The following is a 17,867-nucleotide window of genomic DNA, read 5'->3' as shown; positions in this document are numbered from 1 at the left end:
CCCCCAGCTCTGCCGGTGCCCCTCACTCCTGACCTGCAGCCCCCAGCTAGCCCAGCCCTGAGCTCTCCTCCCCACCCCCAACTCTGCCGGTGCCCCTCACTCCTGACCTGCAGCCCCCCACTAGCCTGGCCCTGAGCTCTCCCTCCCCCCCCAGCTCTGCCGCAGGCCAGGGAAGTGCTGGAGGGGATGTGGCCAGGGGATGAGCTCATTGCCTGGGGGGGGCGGTGATGTCAGCTGTGCCACGTGGCACGGAAGGGGAAATACACTGCCCCCCCCCCCGTTTTCTTTCCCTGCGCTTCCTCCACCGCGCTGCCCCCCCCCCCCCCCGCTCTACATTAAACACGAGGGGGCTGTGGGTCGGGAGTGAGGGGGGCTGGCAGGGGCCCGGGGCTGCAGGGCGGGAGTGCGGGGGGAGGCTGGGGCAGATGTTCCTCATCGCCACCCCCACCCCCCAATTAATTCAGCCAGGTTTCTTTGAGCTTAAACAGCACCTGGATTGTGCCCCCTCCCGGCAGACCACACTGCCCCCCCTCCCCTAAGCTGCGGGGGGGCCGGGGGGGGAGGTGGGGGTGTTGATCTGGATAACCCACAACCGGCTTTCACCCAGGCACCAGTGACTGCTTGTGGAGTTGGGGCAGGGTGCTGGGGGGGGGGGGAGGGGCTCAGGAAGGCCCCCCCCCCCCATCAGTGCTGGCCCTAATGCCCCAGTGCAGCGCTGGGGGGGTGCTCCCCCCTGGCAGGGGGCGCTGTGCTTTGCCCCAGCTCCCTTGCCCCATTGACGCTCCAGCTCTCTGTCCCCACCCCGGACCCCCCCACCCCAAGAGAATGAGGCACCAGGAGACGGGGCCGTTCACACACCAGGACGTTTAATGGGCTGGGGGGACAGGTATCAGCGACATATACACAGGCTCACTTACACGGGGGGGGGGGGGGGGGGCAGGGCAGAGAAGGCACCTTCATGCGCCCCACACATTCGGGGCACCAGCACACACAGAGGGTCGGAGGGGGGAGCCACGGACCGTGGCCCAGGTTCTGGGACCCCCACCCCAGCACAGCCCCAGGACAGGGCAAGGAGGGATTGGGTGGGGGCTGTGTACAGACAGGGGGCTTTTCCCCTCGAGGGGGCACCAGCCCCAGGGCAGGGGAAGGAGGGATTAGGCCCCCTTCGGCCCTGAAGCCTGGGAATGTCTCGGGGGTGGGGGGCACATTGCAGGAAGGGGAAACATGAGGGAGGGGGAACCCCTAGTGGTGGAGGGGGGTATAGCAGCTGGGGGCTGTGTACACATATGGGGCTTTTCCCCTCAAGGGGGCACCAGCCCCAGGGCAGGGGACTGACGGGGTCAATGAAAAGGACACAGGGCCCTTCCCCTCTACGGGTTGCCGGCTGGCTCAAGGGGATGGGGAATGGGGACTTTCCCCGGGGGGGGGGCGGGGGGAGGGGCAGAAGAGTTTACTTTGGCCACACAGCGTGAGTGAAAAACCAGTTGGAGAGGCGAAAGGGGGCAGGGGCTTGAAATCCCCCCCGCCCCCGGGGAAAGAACCGCTCCATTCCATCCTGCGCCCCGTAGTGGCGATGAGATCCCCCCACCTGCACCCCACATCCAGAGGCGCTGGGACGACTGGATCCTGGGTGCTCTGCCCCATCTCCGCCCCAAAAAAGGGTTCGCTCCCATCTCTTCCTGACCCACGGCCGGGACTGGTGCTACGGAAGAGCATCTCGCGCGTTTACAGCCCCGGGCGGCCGTGAAATACCACACCCCACAGCTCCAGCCCGATGCCAAACGAACGCTCTGCCCTTTGCCATCCGTCCGATTACCTTCTTGCCTCGCTTCTCCCACCCGGCTTCAGCAGGCAGACCCGTGCGGCGGGTGTGGTTTGGCTTTCGGCCGGTATCGGCCTTTTACTTGGGGGTTTGGCCACTCGAGAGAGAGGAGCCGCTAAATCCGGGCCGGTGCAAGGGAAAAGGAAGCCAGAGGCTTCTGAAAACGATGGGGCTTTAAGGGGAGATATCTCAGGCCGCATTAGGAGTAGAAATAAGAGGTTGGTGGCATTGAAAAGAGGAAATCCCGAGCTTTCCTGTAGTGTAAAGGGGTTGTTTCTCACTCTGTGGGGCTTGAGAAATCAGACTGGAAAGTGGCACCCCCCCGAATGACAATAAAGCCACGGCACCCGCCATTCCAGAGCTGGAGGGGACGGAGCTTCTCCCTCAGGATGATCTTGGATGTGAAGAGAAGACGGCTGGGGGGCTGATCCCCCAGGAATACAAGGCCCAGGCGAGGTTAGGGTGGTGTGAGGAGCAAACGCCCCCCCCAGCTCTTCTGGGAGGGGGAGAGGTTGGGGGGCTGGCGAGGGTACACGGGAGATGGCACTGACCCACGGGGCTTGGTGGCTGGCGCCCCGCACAGAGCCCCCTCAGGGGGGCAGCCAGCGTGAGTGGGGGCCCGAGACGCAGACACAGCAAGGAGAAGGGCGGGGGCTCAGGGACATGCGCAGCTCAGGGCAGAGCCCCCCCTGACTTCCAGCAACTAGGACATTCGCCCCGGCTTCTTCTGACTCATCTGTGGGCAGGAGGCAAAACCAACAGGGGGAGCAGGGTCAGCACGTCGCTCCCAGGAACCCTGATCGCAGAACAGAGTCACGGACGCCTCTGGACCCCCTAGCAATGGGGGAAGGGAGTCAGGGAGAGAACCCAGGAGTCCTGGCTCCCAGCCCCTCCCCAGACCCCACTCCCCTCCCAGAGCTGGGGATAGAATCCAGGAGTCCTAGCTCCCAGCCCTCCCCTCCCTTCCCCTAGAACCCAGGAGTCCTGGCTCCCAGCCCCACCCTGCTCTAACCCCCAGACCCCACTCCCCTCCCAGAGCCGGGGAGAGAACCCAGGAGTCCTAGCTCCCAGCCCCACCCTGCTCTAACCCCCAGACCCCACTCCCCTCCCAGAGCCGGGGAGAGAACCCAGGAGTCCTGGCTCCCAGCCCCTCCCCAGACCCCACTCCCCTCCCAGAGCCAGGGAGAGAACACAGGAGTCCTGGCTCCCAGCCTCGACCCCGCTCTAACCATCAGCCCCCACTCCCCTCCCCTGGGAAAGAACCCAGGCGTCCTGGCGCCGGTACCTGGGAGATGCTGATGCCGGTGAGTTTCTCCACAGTGTCGGGGAGTTTGCTCATGATGTCCAGCACCTCCCCCGTCATCTTGGCAGCGCCCACGCCCTGGCTGCCGCTCGACACCATGGTGATCTTCTTCACCGCGCTCAGCGGCTTGCTGATCTCCTCCGCCACCTGCGGGAGGGGCGCCACGCCGCTCCGTTATTGTAGGGTCTCCCTCAAGTGCTGGGGGCTCAGCTGGGTTATCATCGCAGGGCCCCCCATATGGGCTGGGGCTGTGCTCACGGATTTGTTATTGTAGAGCTGGGGGCCAAGCGGGCTGGGGCTTGCGATTGTAGGGTCTACCTTAAACGCTGGCGGTGAGCCACGTTGCTAAGGCTTTCTGTAAGGGCTGGGTGGGTGTGGGGGGATGTTGTTTTCACAGGGACTCTCGGGAGGGCTTGCACTAGGCTGCTTTGTTATTGTAGGGTCTCCCAAGGAGCCGATCCGGCCCTCCCCCCGGCCAGGCCTCACCTGGGGCAGCTTCTCCAGCAGCATGTCGACCATGGCGGCATCCTGGTACTGCTGGAACGCCTCCGCCTTCTTGGACATCTGCTCGGCGTCCGCCCGCGCCTTGGCCTCAATGGCGAAGGCCTGCGCCTCCCCCTTCACCTGTGTGTGTGTGGGGGGGGGGGGCGTGGTCAGCGCCGGGGGCGGATAGCACCCCCGCCCACCACTGTTGGCCCGGACGCCTGGGTCCCATCCCGGCCTCCAGCCCCCCCTAGGGGTGAGAGCCCCACGCTGTCATCCCAGACGCCTGGGTCCCATCCTGGCCTCCAGCCCCCCTAGGGGTGACAGCCCCGCGCTGCCGTCCCGGACACCTGGGTCCCATCCCGGCCTCCAGTCCCCCTAGGGGAGAGAGCCCCACGCTGCCGGCCCGGATGTCTGGGTCCCATCTCGGCCTCCAGCCCCCCTTAGGGGTGAGAGCCCCGCGCTGCTGTCCCGGACACCTGGGATCCATCCCGGCCTGCAGCCCCCCCTAGGGGTGAGAGCCCCGCGCTACCGTCCTGGATGCCTGGGTCCCATCCCCATCACAAGGCTGGGAGGGGCGAGCGGCAGACTCACCTTCAGGGACTCTGCTTCAGCCTCCGCCTGCATGATGAGCTGGCACCTGGGGAGGGGAGAAGGGAGGGGGAGCATCAGTGACTCCGGCGCGGCGGTGGGGGGGCGGGGGGGGATGCAGGATGGAGAGGTGGGGAGCTTGCAGCAGGGGTGTTGGGGGCAGGGAGCCGGTAAGAAGGGTGCCGAGGGGTGAGCAGGGCGCTCAGGGGAAGGAGCGGTGGATGAGGCTTGTTGTGTGGGGCACTGGATGGGGTGGGGGGATTAGAGGCTGGGTACCGTGGCAGGGAGCCCCAGGGCGGATGGGGGACGGGGCGCAGCTGCGGCCCTGGCTGGGAAGGGATCACGGGGCGGCCCAGCTGGGTCTCGGGGGTGGCTGGAGGGCGGCATGGGGAGAGGGGAGCTGGGAGGGCGCCCCGCTACCTCTGGGCCTCTGCCAGCTTCTCCAGCCGGTAGCGCTCGGCCTCGGCCGGCTTCTTGACCATGGCCTCCAGCTCGTGCTCCTTGCGGATGATTTCCTGCTCCTGCAGCTGGATCTGCTGGGTCCGCTCCACCACCAGCACCTGCATCTTCTGCTCCTCAATCTTCTGCTTGGTCTTGGCCACCTGCACGGGGAGGGGTCCGGGGTCACCACCGGGGGGGGGCGGTCAGCAGGAGCTGACACCACGGGGCGAGGGGTCAAACATCGGCTGCGCTGATGGGCATCGCCACCTCGGACACCCGGGGTTCATGCCAAACCGATGCCCCCAGAGAGGTCAGAGGTCAATGTCGAGGGGGTCATGGGTCAACCCTGCTGGCATTCGTAGGTCAAGATTTGACCCCCGTTGAGAGGATTCAAGGGGTGAATGGTCAAGACCCGGCAACACTGAGGGAATCGAGGGACACCACCATGGGGTGTGGGGTGTCAAGGGCAGATCCCACTGAGGCGGGTCAAAGGTCAACGTTGGGGGCTGTCTGTGGTCAACACTGGGGGGTTGATAAGTCAAGAACTGACCCCAACGACGGATCAAAAGTCAACACCACGCAGAGGTAGGGACGAGGTCAACTTGGCCATGGGGGCGGGGGGTGTCAAGGGTCAACAGCTGACATCAGCGAGGTGGGGGAGGGGTCAGCCTGGACAAAGGGGTCACAGGTCCAGAACCGGTGCCATTGGACGGGTCGTGGTTGACGCCGCTGGGCGGCGAAGACGTGTGAGGCCAGAGATGCCTCGGTCCCATCCTGGCCTCCAGCCCCCCCTAGAGGTGAGAGCCCCGTGCTGCTGTCCCGGATGCCTGGGTCCCATCCCGGCCTGCAGCCCCCCCTAGGGGGGACGCCAAGAGCAGAGGATGGAGTCATTGGGCAGGGAAGGAGGCCAAGAGGGTCAACCCAGCAGGCTGTCCAGAGTCAAGTTGCAGGGGTCAAAGGTCAACAGCTGTGGGTTGGCCATCACAACAAGGTGCTTGCCCTGCCGGGCTACGGTGTCCCATGGTGCCCAGACACCTGGGCCGTGGGCTGGTATCGGGGGGGGGGGGGGGGCCCGGATCCCCCTACCCCCGTCCCCAGGGGCGTCTCACCTGCAGCTGATAGGCCAGGTCGGACTCGGCCTTGCGGGTGTTCACCTCGATGTCGTAGGTGGCTTTCTTCAGCTCGTAGTCCCGCTGTGCCTTGGCCATCTCGATCTCACTCAAGTACTGGGCAGAGAGCTTCTCCTGCTTCGCCTCGGCCTCCTGCAGGTGGGGGGGTCAGACCCATAGTAACCCGCCTCCTATCAGAGCCACGGGCCGGCTGGTATCCCCTGCCCTGTCTGACCCACGGGCGGGCTGGCCGGCCCGTGCCCCCCACCCCCGGGTCGCAGCCGCAGGCTGGCCGGCCCGTGCCCCCCCACCCCTAGATTGGACCCAGTCAGCCTGGAATCCCCAACCCCTGGATCAGACCCATGCACCCAGCGCTCACCTTGATGCCGGCATCTCTCTTGGCCTCGGCTTCCCCCATCCGGGCGTCTTTCTGCACCTGGGCGGTCCTGGCTTTCCCCAGCGAGTGCAGATAATCCTGGGGCAACACCGGGGGCGGGGAAGGGGGGAGAACGGAGCAGAGACAGACACCTCAGTCCTGCCCCGCAGCCTGGCTGGAGGCCATTCCCCTCTAGGGGGCGCCGGCTCCCATCCGCCCTGGGGCAGGGCGGGGGGCTGGCTGGCTCCGGGGCCTTTCTCCTGGAGGGGGCGCCGTTCTCCCTTACCTGGTCGTCGTGAATGTCCTTGAGCGTGTAGCTCACCACGCTGATGCCCATGTTGACCAGGTCTGAGGAGGCTACTTTGAAAACCTGCTCCGAGAACTTCTTCCGATCCTTGTAGATTTCCTGCCCGGGGCGGGGAGACAAGGGGTGAGTCGGGGCGGGGGTGTTGCTGGGACATACACATGGGGGGTGGGGGGGCGGGTCTGATTCCCACAGCAGGGGGCGCTCACACACACACATACACACAGGGGCAGATCTGACCCCCAGCAGGGGGCGCTGACACACACACAGGGGGGGCCGATCTGATTCCCCAGCAGCGGGCGCTGACACACACAGGGGTGGGGAGCAGGTCTGACCGCCCAGCAGGGGGCTGCCCCCCACCCCCCAGCCGCCGGCCCCTCACCTCCACAGTCATGTGGGCCATGATGGCCCGCTGATGCCCCTCCAGCGTCTCCAGCGCGATGTGGGTGATCTCGCTCTCCGACTTGCCGAGGAACATCTGGCAGGCGGCCGCCAGCATCTCCTTGTTCTGGCCCTGGATCTTCACCTGCCGGAGCGAGGGGACAAGAGGAGGGAGGGATGGAGCCCCCGGCCCCCGCGAACCCCAGGAATGGAGCCCCCCCCCTCCCTGCGAACCCCAGGAATGCTCCGGGGGTGGGGCGCCTTCCCCTTTAAGAGAAGAGGCTATTGCTTGCACCCAGACAACCGTTGCCCGGAGACCGTATCCATGGTGGTCAAGGGCCCTGTGGTCCCAGGGCATCATTGGGCAGGTACCAATGGGGAAATGGGGGGAGGGGGGGAGGGTAATAAGTCAAGTTGGGCAAGTAGCATGGGCGGGGGGGGGGGGGAGCCAAGCTGGGCAGGTACCATTAGGAGACATGGGGGGGATGAGCCAGGCTGGGCAGGTACCACTGGGGAAATACAGGGGTGAGTGGTGGAAGTGGCAGGTACCACTGGGGAGACCGGGGTAGCTGGCTGGCTTCCTAGGTGATCCGGACGCTGTTCCCTCCTCCCTGGGGTTTCCGCGGCGACCTCGGAGTCAGGGGGCGCCGGTTACCTGGGCGATGCCGGTGACGGAGATGGGGACCCCGTGCCGGGTATAAACCTTCTCGCTCTTCACGTTCAGGGTCAGCGTGTTCAAGGAGATCCTGCGGGGAGAGCAGGGGGGTCAGGGAGAGGGGACACCCCCCACGCCCTTTGCCGATACCCCCCCGCCCATGGACCCAACCAGCCCAGTATCCCCACCCCCACACGCTGATCCCTTCCTGCCCCAGCTCTGACCCCTCCCCTGTCCCCTGCCCCAGCGGGGTGACGGGGGGTCCCCTACAGACTTGGGGAGCACAGGGACGAGCCAGGGCGCCCTGACCTAGGGCTCCCTGTGGAGGGGGGGCTTCGGGGACTCACCTCTGGATCTGCTGGATGCAGGGGAGGACGAAGACCCGGCCCCCCGCCACCATCACTGGGGGGCTGCGGCAGAAGCCTAGGGGGAGGGGAGGAGAGCGTTAGCCGCCGCTGGGCACGGATATGCAGCCGCCTCTGGGGTGGGACAGCCGGGGAACTGCCGCGTGGAACAGCCACGCGGCACGGGACGGGCTGGCCTGCTGTTGAGATGCACCCAGCTCTGGGGTGGGCGGCTGGGGAACATGCCGTGAATCCTGAACAATTTGAAACCACCGGGGAAATTTTAAGGAGGCAGGAAGTGAGCTCAGCTGGGACACCGGGGTCGCCACACGACTTCAGAGCGACAGACTGATTTTAAGTCTTGCCGGTAAAATTGTAGCAGAGCACAGCTGCCCCGGCCAAGCCCCCACCCTGCTCCCACAGCATGGTGCCCCCCGCTGAGCCCCCCACCCCGCTCCCCCTGCTGAGCCCCCCACTCTGCCCCCTGCAGCCCAGCGCCCCCTGCTGAGCCCCCCACCCCGCTCCCCCTGCTGAGCCCCCCCCAGCAGTCCAGCGCCCCCTGCTGAGCCCCCCACCCCACCCCCCAGCGCCCCCTGTTGAGCCCCCCACCCCGCTCCCCCTGCTGAGCCCCCCACTCCGCCCCTCGCAGCCCAGGGCCCCCTGCTGAGCCCCCGCCCCGCCTCCCACTCCCCAGCACCCCCTGCTGAGCCCCCCGCGCCGTTCCCTGCACCTCCTGCTGAGCCCCCCACTCCACCCCCGCAGCCCAGCGCCCCCTGCTGAGCCCTCCGCCCCGCCCCCCGCTAAGCCCCCCACCCCGCTCCCCAGCACCCACTGCTGAGCCCCCCACCCTGCTCCCTGTGCCCCCTGCTGAGACCCCCACCCTGCTCCCTGCAGCCCAGCGCCCCCTGCTCATCCCCCGCCCCCACCTTGCTCCTTGCTGCTCCCCAGTGGTCATTAGCGATGCATTCGTTAACCATCAGATTAGCCCCGCGCCCCATCCCCTGGGAGCAGGTGATGTCACTCTGGCTCAGATCCCATCTCTTCACTGCTGGGTATTTCAGGCTGGCTCAGGGGGGCGGGGGACAGGGCACAAGGCCTTTCCCCTGTGGGGCAGGTGAGTCCCATCAGTGGGGGGCTGCATGTGGGGAGCTCTCCCACTGTGCTGGGGCGGGGTCTCCAACTCCAGTCCCTGGTCCGGGTTTCTCCTGGGGAGCAGGCTCCTAACGAGCTCATGGCATTAGGCCCAGGTCTCAGCCGGGCCGCCCCAGCAGTGAGGGGGTGGGCCTGGGGTGTTAGGGGTCCCTGGAGGGGGAGGGGACGGCATCAGGCTCCCACCCTGGGAGCATCTCTGCCCATGTGAGACCAGTGGGGGGGGCCACTCACCCGAGACCACCATGGCCTCATTGGGGCCGCAAGTGAAGAACATCCTGATGCCAGAGGGATCCTGAAAGAGATGAGAGCAACTCAATCGAACCCAGGAGTCCTGGCTCCCAGCCCCCCGCTCTAATCACTAGACCCCACCCCCCTCCCAGAGCCAGGGAGGGAACCCAGGAGTCCTGGCTATTTTCCCTCTCCCTGCAGCCGATGGCTGATAATTACAGACCCGCCCCTGGCCAGACTCCAGCTGAGCCCCAGGGAGCTCCCCACCCGCCTGCCACCTGAGCCCCACAGAGCCGCTGCTGGTTCCCCCCACTCATAACCGATGCAGCCCCTGCACCCCAACCTCAGCCCGTGCTCCCCGCTGCCCATAAGCCCCCTGCAGTCCGCCCTTGGGCTTCCCGATCCCCGGCCAGGAGCCCCACTTCATCCTGCCCCCCAAACAGCCCCTGCATTGGCAGCCGGCACCCCTGGCCCCACCCAGACACCCCCCATCGCCACCCATGAACCCCGTCCACACTCTGCAGCCATTGCACCCCCCCCACCCCCTTCTCGGCCCGTGCAGCCCCCCCCCGACCCCCTTCTTCGCCCGGGCTCCCCCCGACCCCCCTCTCGGCCCGTACAGCCCCCCCCCCCGACCCCCCTTCTCGGCCCGGACTCCCCCCCGACCCCCTTCTCGGCCCGGGCTCCCCCCCCCCGACCCCCCTCTCGGCCCGTGCAGCCCCCCCCGACCCCCCTCTCGGCCCGGGCTCCCCCCCGACCCCCCTCTCGGCCCGTGCAGCCCCCCACCCGTGCAGCCCCCCCCGACCCCCCTCTCCGCCCGGGCTCCCCCCCATCCCCTTCTCGGCCCGGGGTCCCCCCCGACCCCCCTTCTCGGCCCGGGCTCTCCCCCGACCCCCCTTCTCCGCCCGGGCTCCCCCCCGACCCCCCTTCTCCGCCCGGGCTCCCCCCGACCCCCCTCTCGGCCCGTGCAGCCCCCCCGACCCCCTTCTCGGCCCGTGCAGCCCCCCCCCGACCCCCTTCTCGGCCCGTGCAGCCCCCCCCCCGACCCCCTTCTCGGCCCGGGCTCCCCCCGACCCCCCTTTGCTGACCGGGTCTCTGGCTCCGGCCACCCCCCGTCCGCCCTGCTGCAGACCCGCCCCACCCTCCTGGGACCGCCACGATCCCGTCAGCCCCCGCGGTTTCCCCAGCGCCCGAGCGGTGCTGCCACCTGCTGGCCGCGGGCGGGGCAGCAGCTTCCCTGGGACCCCCCTGCCAGCCCCCCAGATCCATGCAGCCGCGGGGGGGGGGGTAGAGCCGGGCTGGCAGGGGGCTGCGGGTCGGGAGTGAGGGGCACCGGCAGGGCTGGGGGGGGGCAGAGCCGGCTGGCAGGGGGCTGCGGGTCGGGAGTGAGGGGCACCGGCAGGGCTGGGGGGGGCAGGGCCGGGCTGGCAGGGGGCTGCGGGTCGGGAGTGAGGGGCACCGGCAGGGCTGGGGGGGGCAGAGCCGGGCTGGCAGGGGGCTGCGGGTCGGGAGTGAGGGGCACCGGCAGGGCTGGGGGGGGCAGGGCCGGGCTAGCAGGGGGCTGCGGGTCGGGAGTGAGGGGCACCGGCAGGGCTGGGGGGGGGCAGGGCCGGGCTGGCAGGGGGCTGCGGGTCGGGAGTGAGGGGCACCGGCAGGGCTGGGGGGGGCAGAGCCGGGCTGGCAGGGGGCTGCTGGTCGGGAGTGAGGGGCACCGGCAGGGCTGGGGGGGGCCCAGGGCTGGGCTAGCAGGGGGCTGCGGGTCGGGAGTGAGGGGCACCGGCAGGGCTGGGGGGGCCCAGGGCTGGCAGGGGGCTGCAGGTCGGGAGTGAGGGGCACCGGCAGAGCTGGGAGGGGCAGAGCCGGGCTGGCAGGGGGCTGCGGGTCGGGAGTGAGGGGCACCGGCAGGGCTGGGGGGGGGAGAGCCGGGCTGGCAGGGGGCTGCGGGTCGGGAGTGAGGGGCACCGGCAGGGCTGGGGGGGGCCCAGGGCTGGCAGGGGGCTGTGGGTCGGGAGTGAGGGGCACCGGCAGGGCTGGGGGGGACCAGGATTTCGTGAGTCGACCCTGCTGCGTTGGCCGAAGCCCCCATCCCTTTCTCCTGCCCTTCCAGGAAGACCCAAGGCGGCGTCTGCCTCACTTCCCGTCCCAAACTCGGGGGCGCGGCACCTGCGAACGGGCCGCCGTGTCCCCACCCAGAGGTGGCTGCATGGGAGCCCCTGGCTGGCTCCCCTGTTCCCTGCCACGCAGCGCCCAGGGCCGGCAGGGCACCGGGTGGCCACCAGGTGGCGCGCGTGGCCAATCGTCCAGCGCCGGAGCGGGCGGGGCATCGTGTGAACATGGGGGAGAAAATGGACTCCTTTCAGAGTGTGTGTGGGGGGGGTGCCCAGCCCATAACGCCCCCCCCAGGCCTCTGTGTGTCCCCCCCAGAATAGGGGCAGAACATGCAATGAGTGGCAGAGAGTGCCCCCCCCCCACGAGCCAGCCCCTCTCATGCCTGCCCTGATGCCAGATAGGAGGCACTCACTGTCGGTGGCATGTTCGACCCCCACCCACTCTGCCGGGGCTGCTGGCCAGGGGTCAGTTAATGCCTGGGGGCGTGGGGGGCAGGGGAGGGGGCGCTGGTAACATGGGCAGAGAGCCAGCAAACTCGTTACACACAGAGGTTCTCAGCTGGGAGGGAGCCGGACTCATTGGAATGATCAGAGCCACTGCCCCCCAGCGGGGACAGGCCCCATGCCCCATTCCCTGCCCCCTTGAGCCGGCCAGCCCCCGCCCTGGGGCCGGATGGGAGCTGCTGCCCCCTAGAGAGGACAGGCCCTGTACCCCATTCCCTGTCCCCAAGTCAGACTTGGCCTAGTGAGTGTGTTAGGGGCAGGGTGTGTGTGTGTGTGAGGGGTGGGGGAAGAGTTGTGTATTTCTAGTGCTGGTATTTCCACTCCTCTGTCCCCCTGTGGCTCTTTTTATTTAGGCCCTGGGCTCTCTGTGCCAGGTGGGGGGTGGATGTGGGCTCTGCCGCTTCCTTTCGTGTGCGTGTGGTTCTCACCTCTGGGGTATGAGGAAATGCAGCCGTGCAGATAGGCAGAGCCCGGAAGCCACGAGCTTGGGCAATTCCCGGCCTCAACCTGAGCCCAGGGCCCCTGGCAGCGCTTTCCGTCATGTGTTTTCTCAGCTGCAGAGCGGAGGGTTGTGTGTGTGACCCAGCATGTGTGCACAGACTCACACACCAGCCAGGCTGGACCATGAAAACACACACAGAGCCGCCCTTGCTCAGTCTAACCACTAGACCCCACGCCACCCCTCCCCAGAGCCAGGGAGAGAACCCAGGAGTCCTGGCTCTCAGCCCCCCTGCTCTAACCACTAGACCCCACTCCCCTCCCAGAGCCGGGGAGAGAACCCAGGAGTCCTGGCTCCCAGCCCCCACCTCTGCTCTAACCACTAGACCCCACTCCCCTCCCAGAGCCGGGGAGAGAACCCAGGAGTCCTGGCTCCCAGCCCCCACCCCTGCTCTAACCACTAGACCCCACTCCCCTCCCAGAGCCGGGGAGAGAACCCAGGCGTCCTGCTGAGGCCACCCTGGGCTGAGTGTCCGTTGCCACACACGCTATCTGTACGTGGGTGCTCGCTATATATAACCCTCCCCTCGTGGCCCAGACAGGTACCGGCAGGAACCCGCAGTTCCTCTGCCCCCGCAGAGAGCCTGGAATAGCCCCTTATCAGTCATTGCCCCTGGGCTTATCCGTGTGGCCAAGGGCGCCGGGCGTGGCTCGCCCAGCCTCTCCGGCCCTCGCTGTCTGGGAGCTTGGTGCTAAAAATACCCCAGAGGAGAAAGAGATGGATAACAATCCCGCTGGGGGCGGGTGGATACATACCTAGATTAGACAGACCGGATCTATGGATCCCTCAAGAGGGAGCGATTTGCTGGAGCTAAGGATGGCGGGACGGGGCTGAGAAAGGCTGGTTGGCAGATACACACACCCCCCTGTCGAGTCCAGTGCAACAGAGTCCCTGATTCCCAGACCCTCTCGGAGATACGCTGGGACGGCTTAGAGTCCCGGGACACCAGGAAGTATCATTAAACTGGTGATTTGATTGATTTTTAAATCATGTCAAATCACGGTTAATGATTAAAAACCCAGGAAGAATGAAAACCTCCAGAGAATTAAATGTAAACCGTAGTTATATGGGTTATAGCAGGGTTGGACTGGAAGGGACCTCGCGAGGTTATCTAGTCCAGTCCCCTGCACTCAAGGCAGGACTAACTATTATCTCGACCGTCCCTAAGAGGTGTTTCTCTGATCTGCTCTTAAAAATCTCCATCAACACAGATTCCACAACCTCCCTGGGCAATTTGTTCCAGAGTTTCACCACCCTGACAGTTCGGAAGTTTTTCCTAATGTCCAACCTAAACCGCCCTTTCTGCAATTTGAGCCCATTGCTTCTTGTCCTAGCCTCAGCGGTTAAGGAGAACAATTTATTACCTTCCTCTTTACAACTTTTTACATACTTGAAAACTGTTCTCATGTCCCCCCTCGGTCTTCTCTTCTCCAGACTAAACAAACCCCATTTTTTCAATCTTCCCTCCTAGGTCATGTTTTCTTAGACCTTTAATCGTTGTTGTTACTCTTCTCTGGACTCTCTCCAATTTGTCCAGCTCTTTCGTGAAATGCGGTGCCCAGAACTGGACACAATCCTCCAGCTGAGGCCTAATCAGTGCAGAGCAAAGCGGAAAAATTACTTCTAATTTCCTGTTTACAACACTTCTGCTAATATATTTGGCAACAGCGTTACACTATTGACTCATATCTAGCTTGTGGTCCACTCTGACCCCCAGATCCGTTTCCGCAGTTCTCCTTCCTCGGCCGTCATTTCCCATTCGGTGTGTGTGTGCAACTGATTGTTCCTTCCTAAGTGGGTGCTTTGCATTTCTCCTTATTGAATTTCATCCTATTTACTTCTGACCATTTCTCCAGATCATTTTGAATTTTCATCCTATCCTCCAAAGCACTTGCAACCCCTCCCAGCTTGGTATTGTCCCCAAACTTTATGTGTACTCTCTATGCCATGATCTAAATCATTGATGGAAGATATTAAACAAAACCGGGCCCAGAACGGATCCCTGGGGGACCCCACTCGATATGTCCTTCCAGCTTGACTGTGAACCACCGATCGCTCCCAGAGAGGAGTTGTTTTCCAACCCACATTCATCGAGGTTGCATTTCCCTAATTTGTGTAGGAGGTGGTCATGTGAGTGTCAAAAGCTTTACTGAAATCAAGTTAGATCATGTCAACCACTTCCCCCCCTACCCACAAGGCTTGTTACTCTGTCAAAGGTAACAAGCCTTGTGGATTGGGCGGGGGGGGGGGTGGGGGGAGAATAGATAACTCTACTATTCAGCTGAGGATGAGAACCCAGGTGTCCTGACTCCCAGCACCCCCTGCTCTAATTCACTGGACCCCTCTTCCCGCCCAGGGCTGGGGCTGCACCCCTCCCTTATGAAATGGACTAGCCTCTCTGAAGAGTTCTCTCAAGGTCCCGCCCCCATGATCCACCATCAGCCAATGAGAATCATAGAATGTATCCAGCTGGTGTAATGCAGAAAGTGGGTGGGGCTTGGAACGTGAAGGCCGCCCCCTGCTCCCTCCTTGGATGCTCCTGTAGTTGAATTGAGCTTTGCCCCCTCCCAGCACAATCTCCTCCTTCCTCCAGCGCCCTGACACCCTCGCGCTCCTCCAGGCGAGCTGAGCTTTGCCTTCGGCCCAGCCAGCCCCTAACGCCGACCCCCTCCCCCAAAGGATGTGGGATCCCCCTGCCCCCCAGAAATCAGACACACTCGCAGGAGTCAACATGTTTATTTTGTTCACAGAACATACACAGGTTGGACGACTCGTCCGGGAAAGAGTTTGGGGCAAAAACGCCTTGGAAACATCAGCCTGAAGTCTGGGCAGTTCGGGGCGAGTCTTGGCCTCCGAAGCATCCACAGGAGCTTACACAGTAAGCGTAGACAGCAACCAGGACCGTGCTGGTCAGACACCCCGGGCGTAAACATAGCTGGGGGGGGGTCCGAGAGGGAAGGGCGGAGGGGTCCGCGCTCTTTTCGTGCGGGCTGTTCTTCCTCTGACTTCTCTCCTCCTCCCAGGGTCAGGAAAATCCCTGTTTGCTCCTGGTTTAAAGCACCCGAATCATTTTTCGGGCTCAAAACTTCTCCCTCCGCCCAATTCGCCAGCACTGCCTTCGTTCTGTGCCCCAATCAAGTAGCTACTTTATAGGAGACCCAAGGGTCAGAGGCTGTTCTGCCACAGAGCAACCCAGCCCGGCCTCCGCCTGGAGAACTGTAGCGTTGAATTCTAGCACATTTGGCCATCAAAGTTTTTTACCCCGCCCAGTAGCATTTCCAGTTTTATACCTCCCTGGGATTTGCAGCCAGCTATCCCTCGGGCTGCTTTGCTACCAATTAGAGCGGGGTTTCTCCTCCCGGGGTAACGGCACTAACAAACATCAATTAAAAGTCCCCGTAGAGAAACAAGAGCAAGATACATGTCCCTGTTTAAACGGACGAGGACATTTAACGGTTTTATTCCATCCTGGATTAAAGCAGCATTTTCCTCGCCAGCATGTTCCGGCTTTGATCATTAAATAGCACACTAATCTTTAAATTACAAATGTATAAATAATATAAATATTAGATATTAATAAGTTATGTCAGTAATACCCCTCCCCCCAACTCAATGTCTGTCATGGCTGGAGCCAGGAATTCCCTGCTCACGGCTGCAGAGAGGTTTCACGTTGCTGTTGACGTCAAGCGTCCGTCCAGATTCTTCACTGGCTTCGTTCAGAGACAGCAGCAGAAAGAGCTGGCCGAAGACCAGGCGGGGTTAACCCATTAGTGGCTGGAGCCCAGCCCAGTTGACCCCTTAGGTGTCTTGGCCTGAGAAACGCTGGGTGGGGAATCTCAGAAAGCAGCTGGATTCTGCTCCAGGAACTGGCTGATTTCCACGGTGGATTCAACAGCCGCATAGCCCCCGTGCAAACTGGTAGCGTTGGCCATCTCTGGGACCTCCAGGGGTGTCGGGAGCATTTCCGAGAGGGGGGTCTCCACGCGGGAGCCCCCGCTCTCCGCAGAGCAGTCACGGACCCCCTGCTCAGGCCCCAGGGCCAGGTCTTCGTCGGCATTATAGACTTGGTAGAAGACGATGGTGAGGAGGATGAAAAGCAGACGCTTGGCCTTGCTGCGCTCTTTGGCTGGATAGTAGCGTTTCACCTGGTCAGGAGGAAGGAGACAGGACATTAGAGACCTGGCTGGCAGGGGGACCCATGTATTACCCACAACGCATCAGTCCTACTCCAAGTGCCCTGTACCCAACGGATTACCCAGAATGCCCTGGCACTCAGCCCCAGGCCAATCCCACAACCCAGAAGGCCCCACACCCAGCCACCATGGCTAAGAGGACAGCCTGGTTACCCAGAATTCTCTGCTTCTACCCACAATGCCCTATTCCACCAAACCAACTTGAGATTCGGGCTCAGCAGCTGAGCAGGCAACCTGAACCCCACTGCACTGAGCATGATCTAGATATCCCCCCTGTGTGTCATATGCCCCATACTGCTCCCAGCTGGGGGCAGATTAGCAAGAGACTCACCCCTGGCTGTGAACAGCAGGGAGCCTGGGACACATGCAGCACCCCCATCAGCCAGGGATCTCTGGGGCAGAGACCCCTGTGCATGGGGCTTCCTGTCCGGGACATGCAGCAGTAGGTGTAATGGGGTGACTCATCCTGCACTGTCTGTATCCCCACAGCGAGGGGGGCCAGGCTACAGGTCTGAGCTCCCCACTCCCCCCAAGCATGCTCCAAGACACCCCCCCCCTCCACTGGGGAGAGGCTACACCACCCTCACCCTCCCTCCAGCAGCAGGGACTGACCCAGAGAGCAATCAGTAGCCTACTTCTACAGCGGGGGAAACTGAGGCACAGAGGGGGGGATGGATCAGTAGATCCCCCTCCCCCCACTTTAACCCAAAAGACCCCTCCCCACATCGCAGAGAACCCAGGAGTCCTGACTCCCCCCTCACGCCCCAGAGAACCCAGGCGTCCCGGCTTCTACCCCACCCCCACAGACTCACCACGGGGGGGTAGAGCACTTTGCGCAGTCGTTTCCTGCCCCGGGCCGGATTCCTGCGGCAAGGGGTCTGGCTCGCCGCGGGCAGGGGGTCGAAGGTGAAGTACTGGGGGCCGGTGCCCCTGCGGGGGGGCTCGGCGCCCCTGCGGGGGGGCTCGGCGCCGGGCAGGGCGGCCATCCGGGGCTCGTAGGCTAAGCACATGCTCGTGGCACCGTACAGCGCGTTCATGAGACCGGGGCGCAGCGCGATTTTCAGAACTAGTCCTCGGCTGCGGCGCAGAACGAACAACTGCCCGCGCCCCGCCCGGCGCCGCTTTATGAATGGGGCGAGCCCCGCCCCTGGCGCCCCATTGGCTGCGCCCGGGGGTGACAGCTCAGCCTGCAATCACCGCGGGGAAATCCCGGGCCGCCGCGCGGTGCTTGCCCCGAGCCCGGGCGGGGATGATGCGTAGCGGGCGGGGCTCGGGGGGGGGGAGCGGTGGGGGCAGGGCAAGAAATAAGGAATGCAGGAAATCTGCAAGTACACACAGGGTGTGCAACCCCACCGTTGTGCAACACGCAAACAC

The 17,867-nt window shown here is 64.4% G+C and overlaps 2 protein-coding genes across 5 annotated transcripts; both read right to left on the bottom strand.

The window, feature by feature from the left end:
- Window positions 1-849: 849 nt before the first annotated feature.
- Window positions 850-11,447, bottom strand: FLOT1 (flotillin 1). 4 transcript variants are annotated; one of them, XM_037914281.2, is made up of 13 exons: window positions 11,353-11,447; window positions 9,193-9,253; window positions 7,813-7,888; window positions 7,466-7,556; window positions 6,812-6,955; window positions 6,412-6,531; window positions 6,129-6,224; window positions 5,750-5,902; window positions 4,620-4,801; window positions 4,203-4,248; window positions 3,612-3,749; window positions 3,108-3,272; window positions 850-2,558 (listed from the first exon to the last, which is right to left on the bottom strand). In XM_037914281.2, exons 1-13 carry the CDS (start codon window positions 11,392-11,394, stop codon window positions 2,526-2,528), a joined length of 1,347 nt encoding a protein of 448 aa, XP_037770209.2. In that variant the 5' UTR covers window positions 11,395-11,447; the 3' UTR covers window positions 850-2,525. The 4 variants fall into 4 exon arrangements, with proteins under 4 accessions (XP_037770209.2, XP_037770210.2, XP_043384987.1 ...); XM_037914282.2 differs by having other exon boundaries at window positions 850-2,656; window positions 11,353-11,439; XM_043529052.1 differs by lacking the exon at window positions 11,353-11,447 and adding an exon at window positions 10,278-10,394 and having other exon boundaries at window positions 850-2,656.
- A 3,573-nt stretch (window positions 11,448-15,020) lies between these two features.
- Window positions 15,021-17,588, bottom strand: IER3 (immediate early response 3). The gene is made up of 2 exons (XM_037914596.2): window positions 17,306-17,588; window positions 15,021-16,445 (listed from the first exon to the last, which is right to left on the bottom strand). Exons 1-2 carry the CDS (start codon window positions 17,528-17,530, stop codon window positions 16,137-16,139), a joined length of 534 nt encoding a protein of 177 aa, XP_037770524.1. The 5' UTR covers window positions 17,531-17,588; the 3' UTR covers window positions 15,021-16,136.
- Window positions 17,589-17,867: the final 279 nt, after the last annotated feature.

This window comes from Chelonia mydas, chromosome 14 (assembly GCF_015237465.2).
Source record: "Chelonia mydas isolate rCheMyd1 chromosome 14, rCheMyd1.pri.v2, whole genome shotgun sequence".
In the NCBI taxonomy this organism is placed as follows: Eukaryota; Metazoa; Chordata; order Testudines; family Cheloniidae; genus Chelonia; species Chelonia mydas.
The sequence above is the reverse complement of the archived record's forward strand: the minus strand, read 5'-3'. Positions and strand labels throughout refer to the sequence as shown.

Coding starts and splice junctions, on each gene's coding strand:
- FLOT1 (XM_037914281.2), bottom strand. CDS start 11,394: ATGCAGCCACCTCTGGGTGGGGACACGGCGGCCCGTTCGCAG. Junction 7,557..7,812: donor TGCATCCAGCAGATCCAGAG/GTGAGTCCCCGA, acceptor CTCTCCCCGCAG/GATCTCCTTGAACACGCTGA. Junction 2,559..3,107: donor CCGGCATCAGCATCTCCCAG/GTACCGGCGCCA, acceptor TCCTGCCCACAG/ATGAGTCAGAAGAAGCCGGG.
- IER3 (XM_037914596.2), bottom strand. CDS start 17,530: ATGAACGCGCTGTACGGTGCCACGAGCATGTGCTTAGCCTACGAGCCC. Junction 16,446..17,305: donor AAGTGCTCTACCCCCCCGTG/GTGAGTCTGTGG, acceptor CCTCCTGACCAG/GTGAAACGCTACTATCCAGC.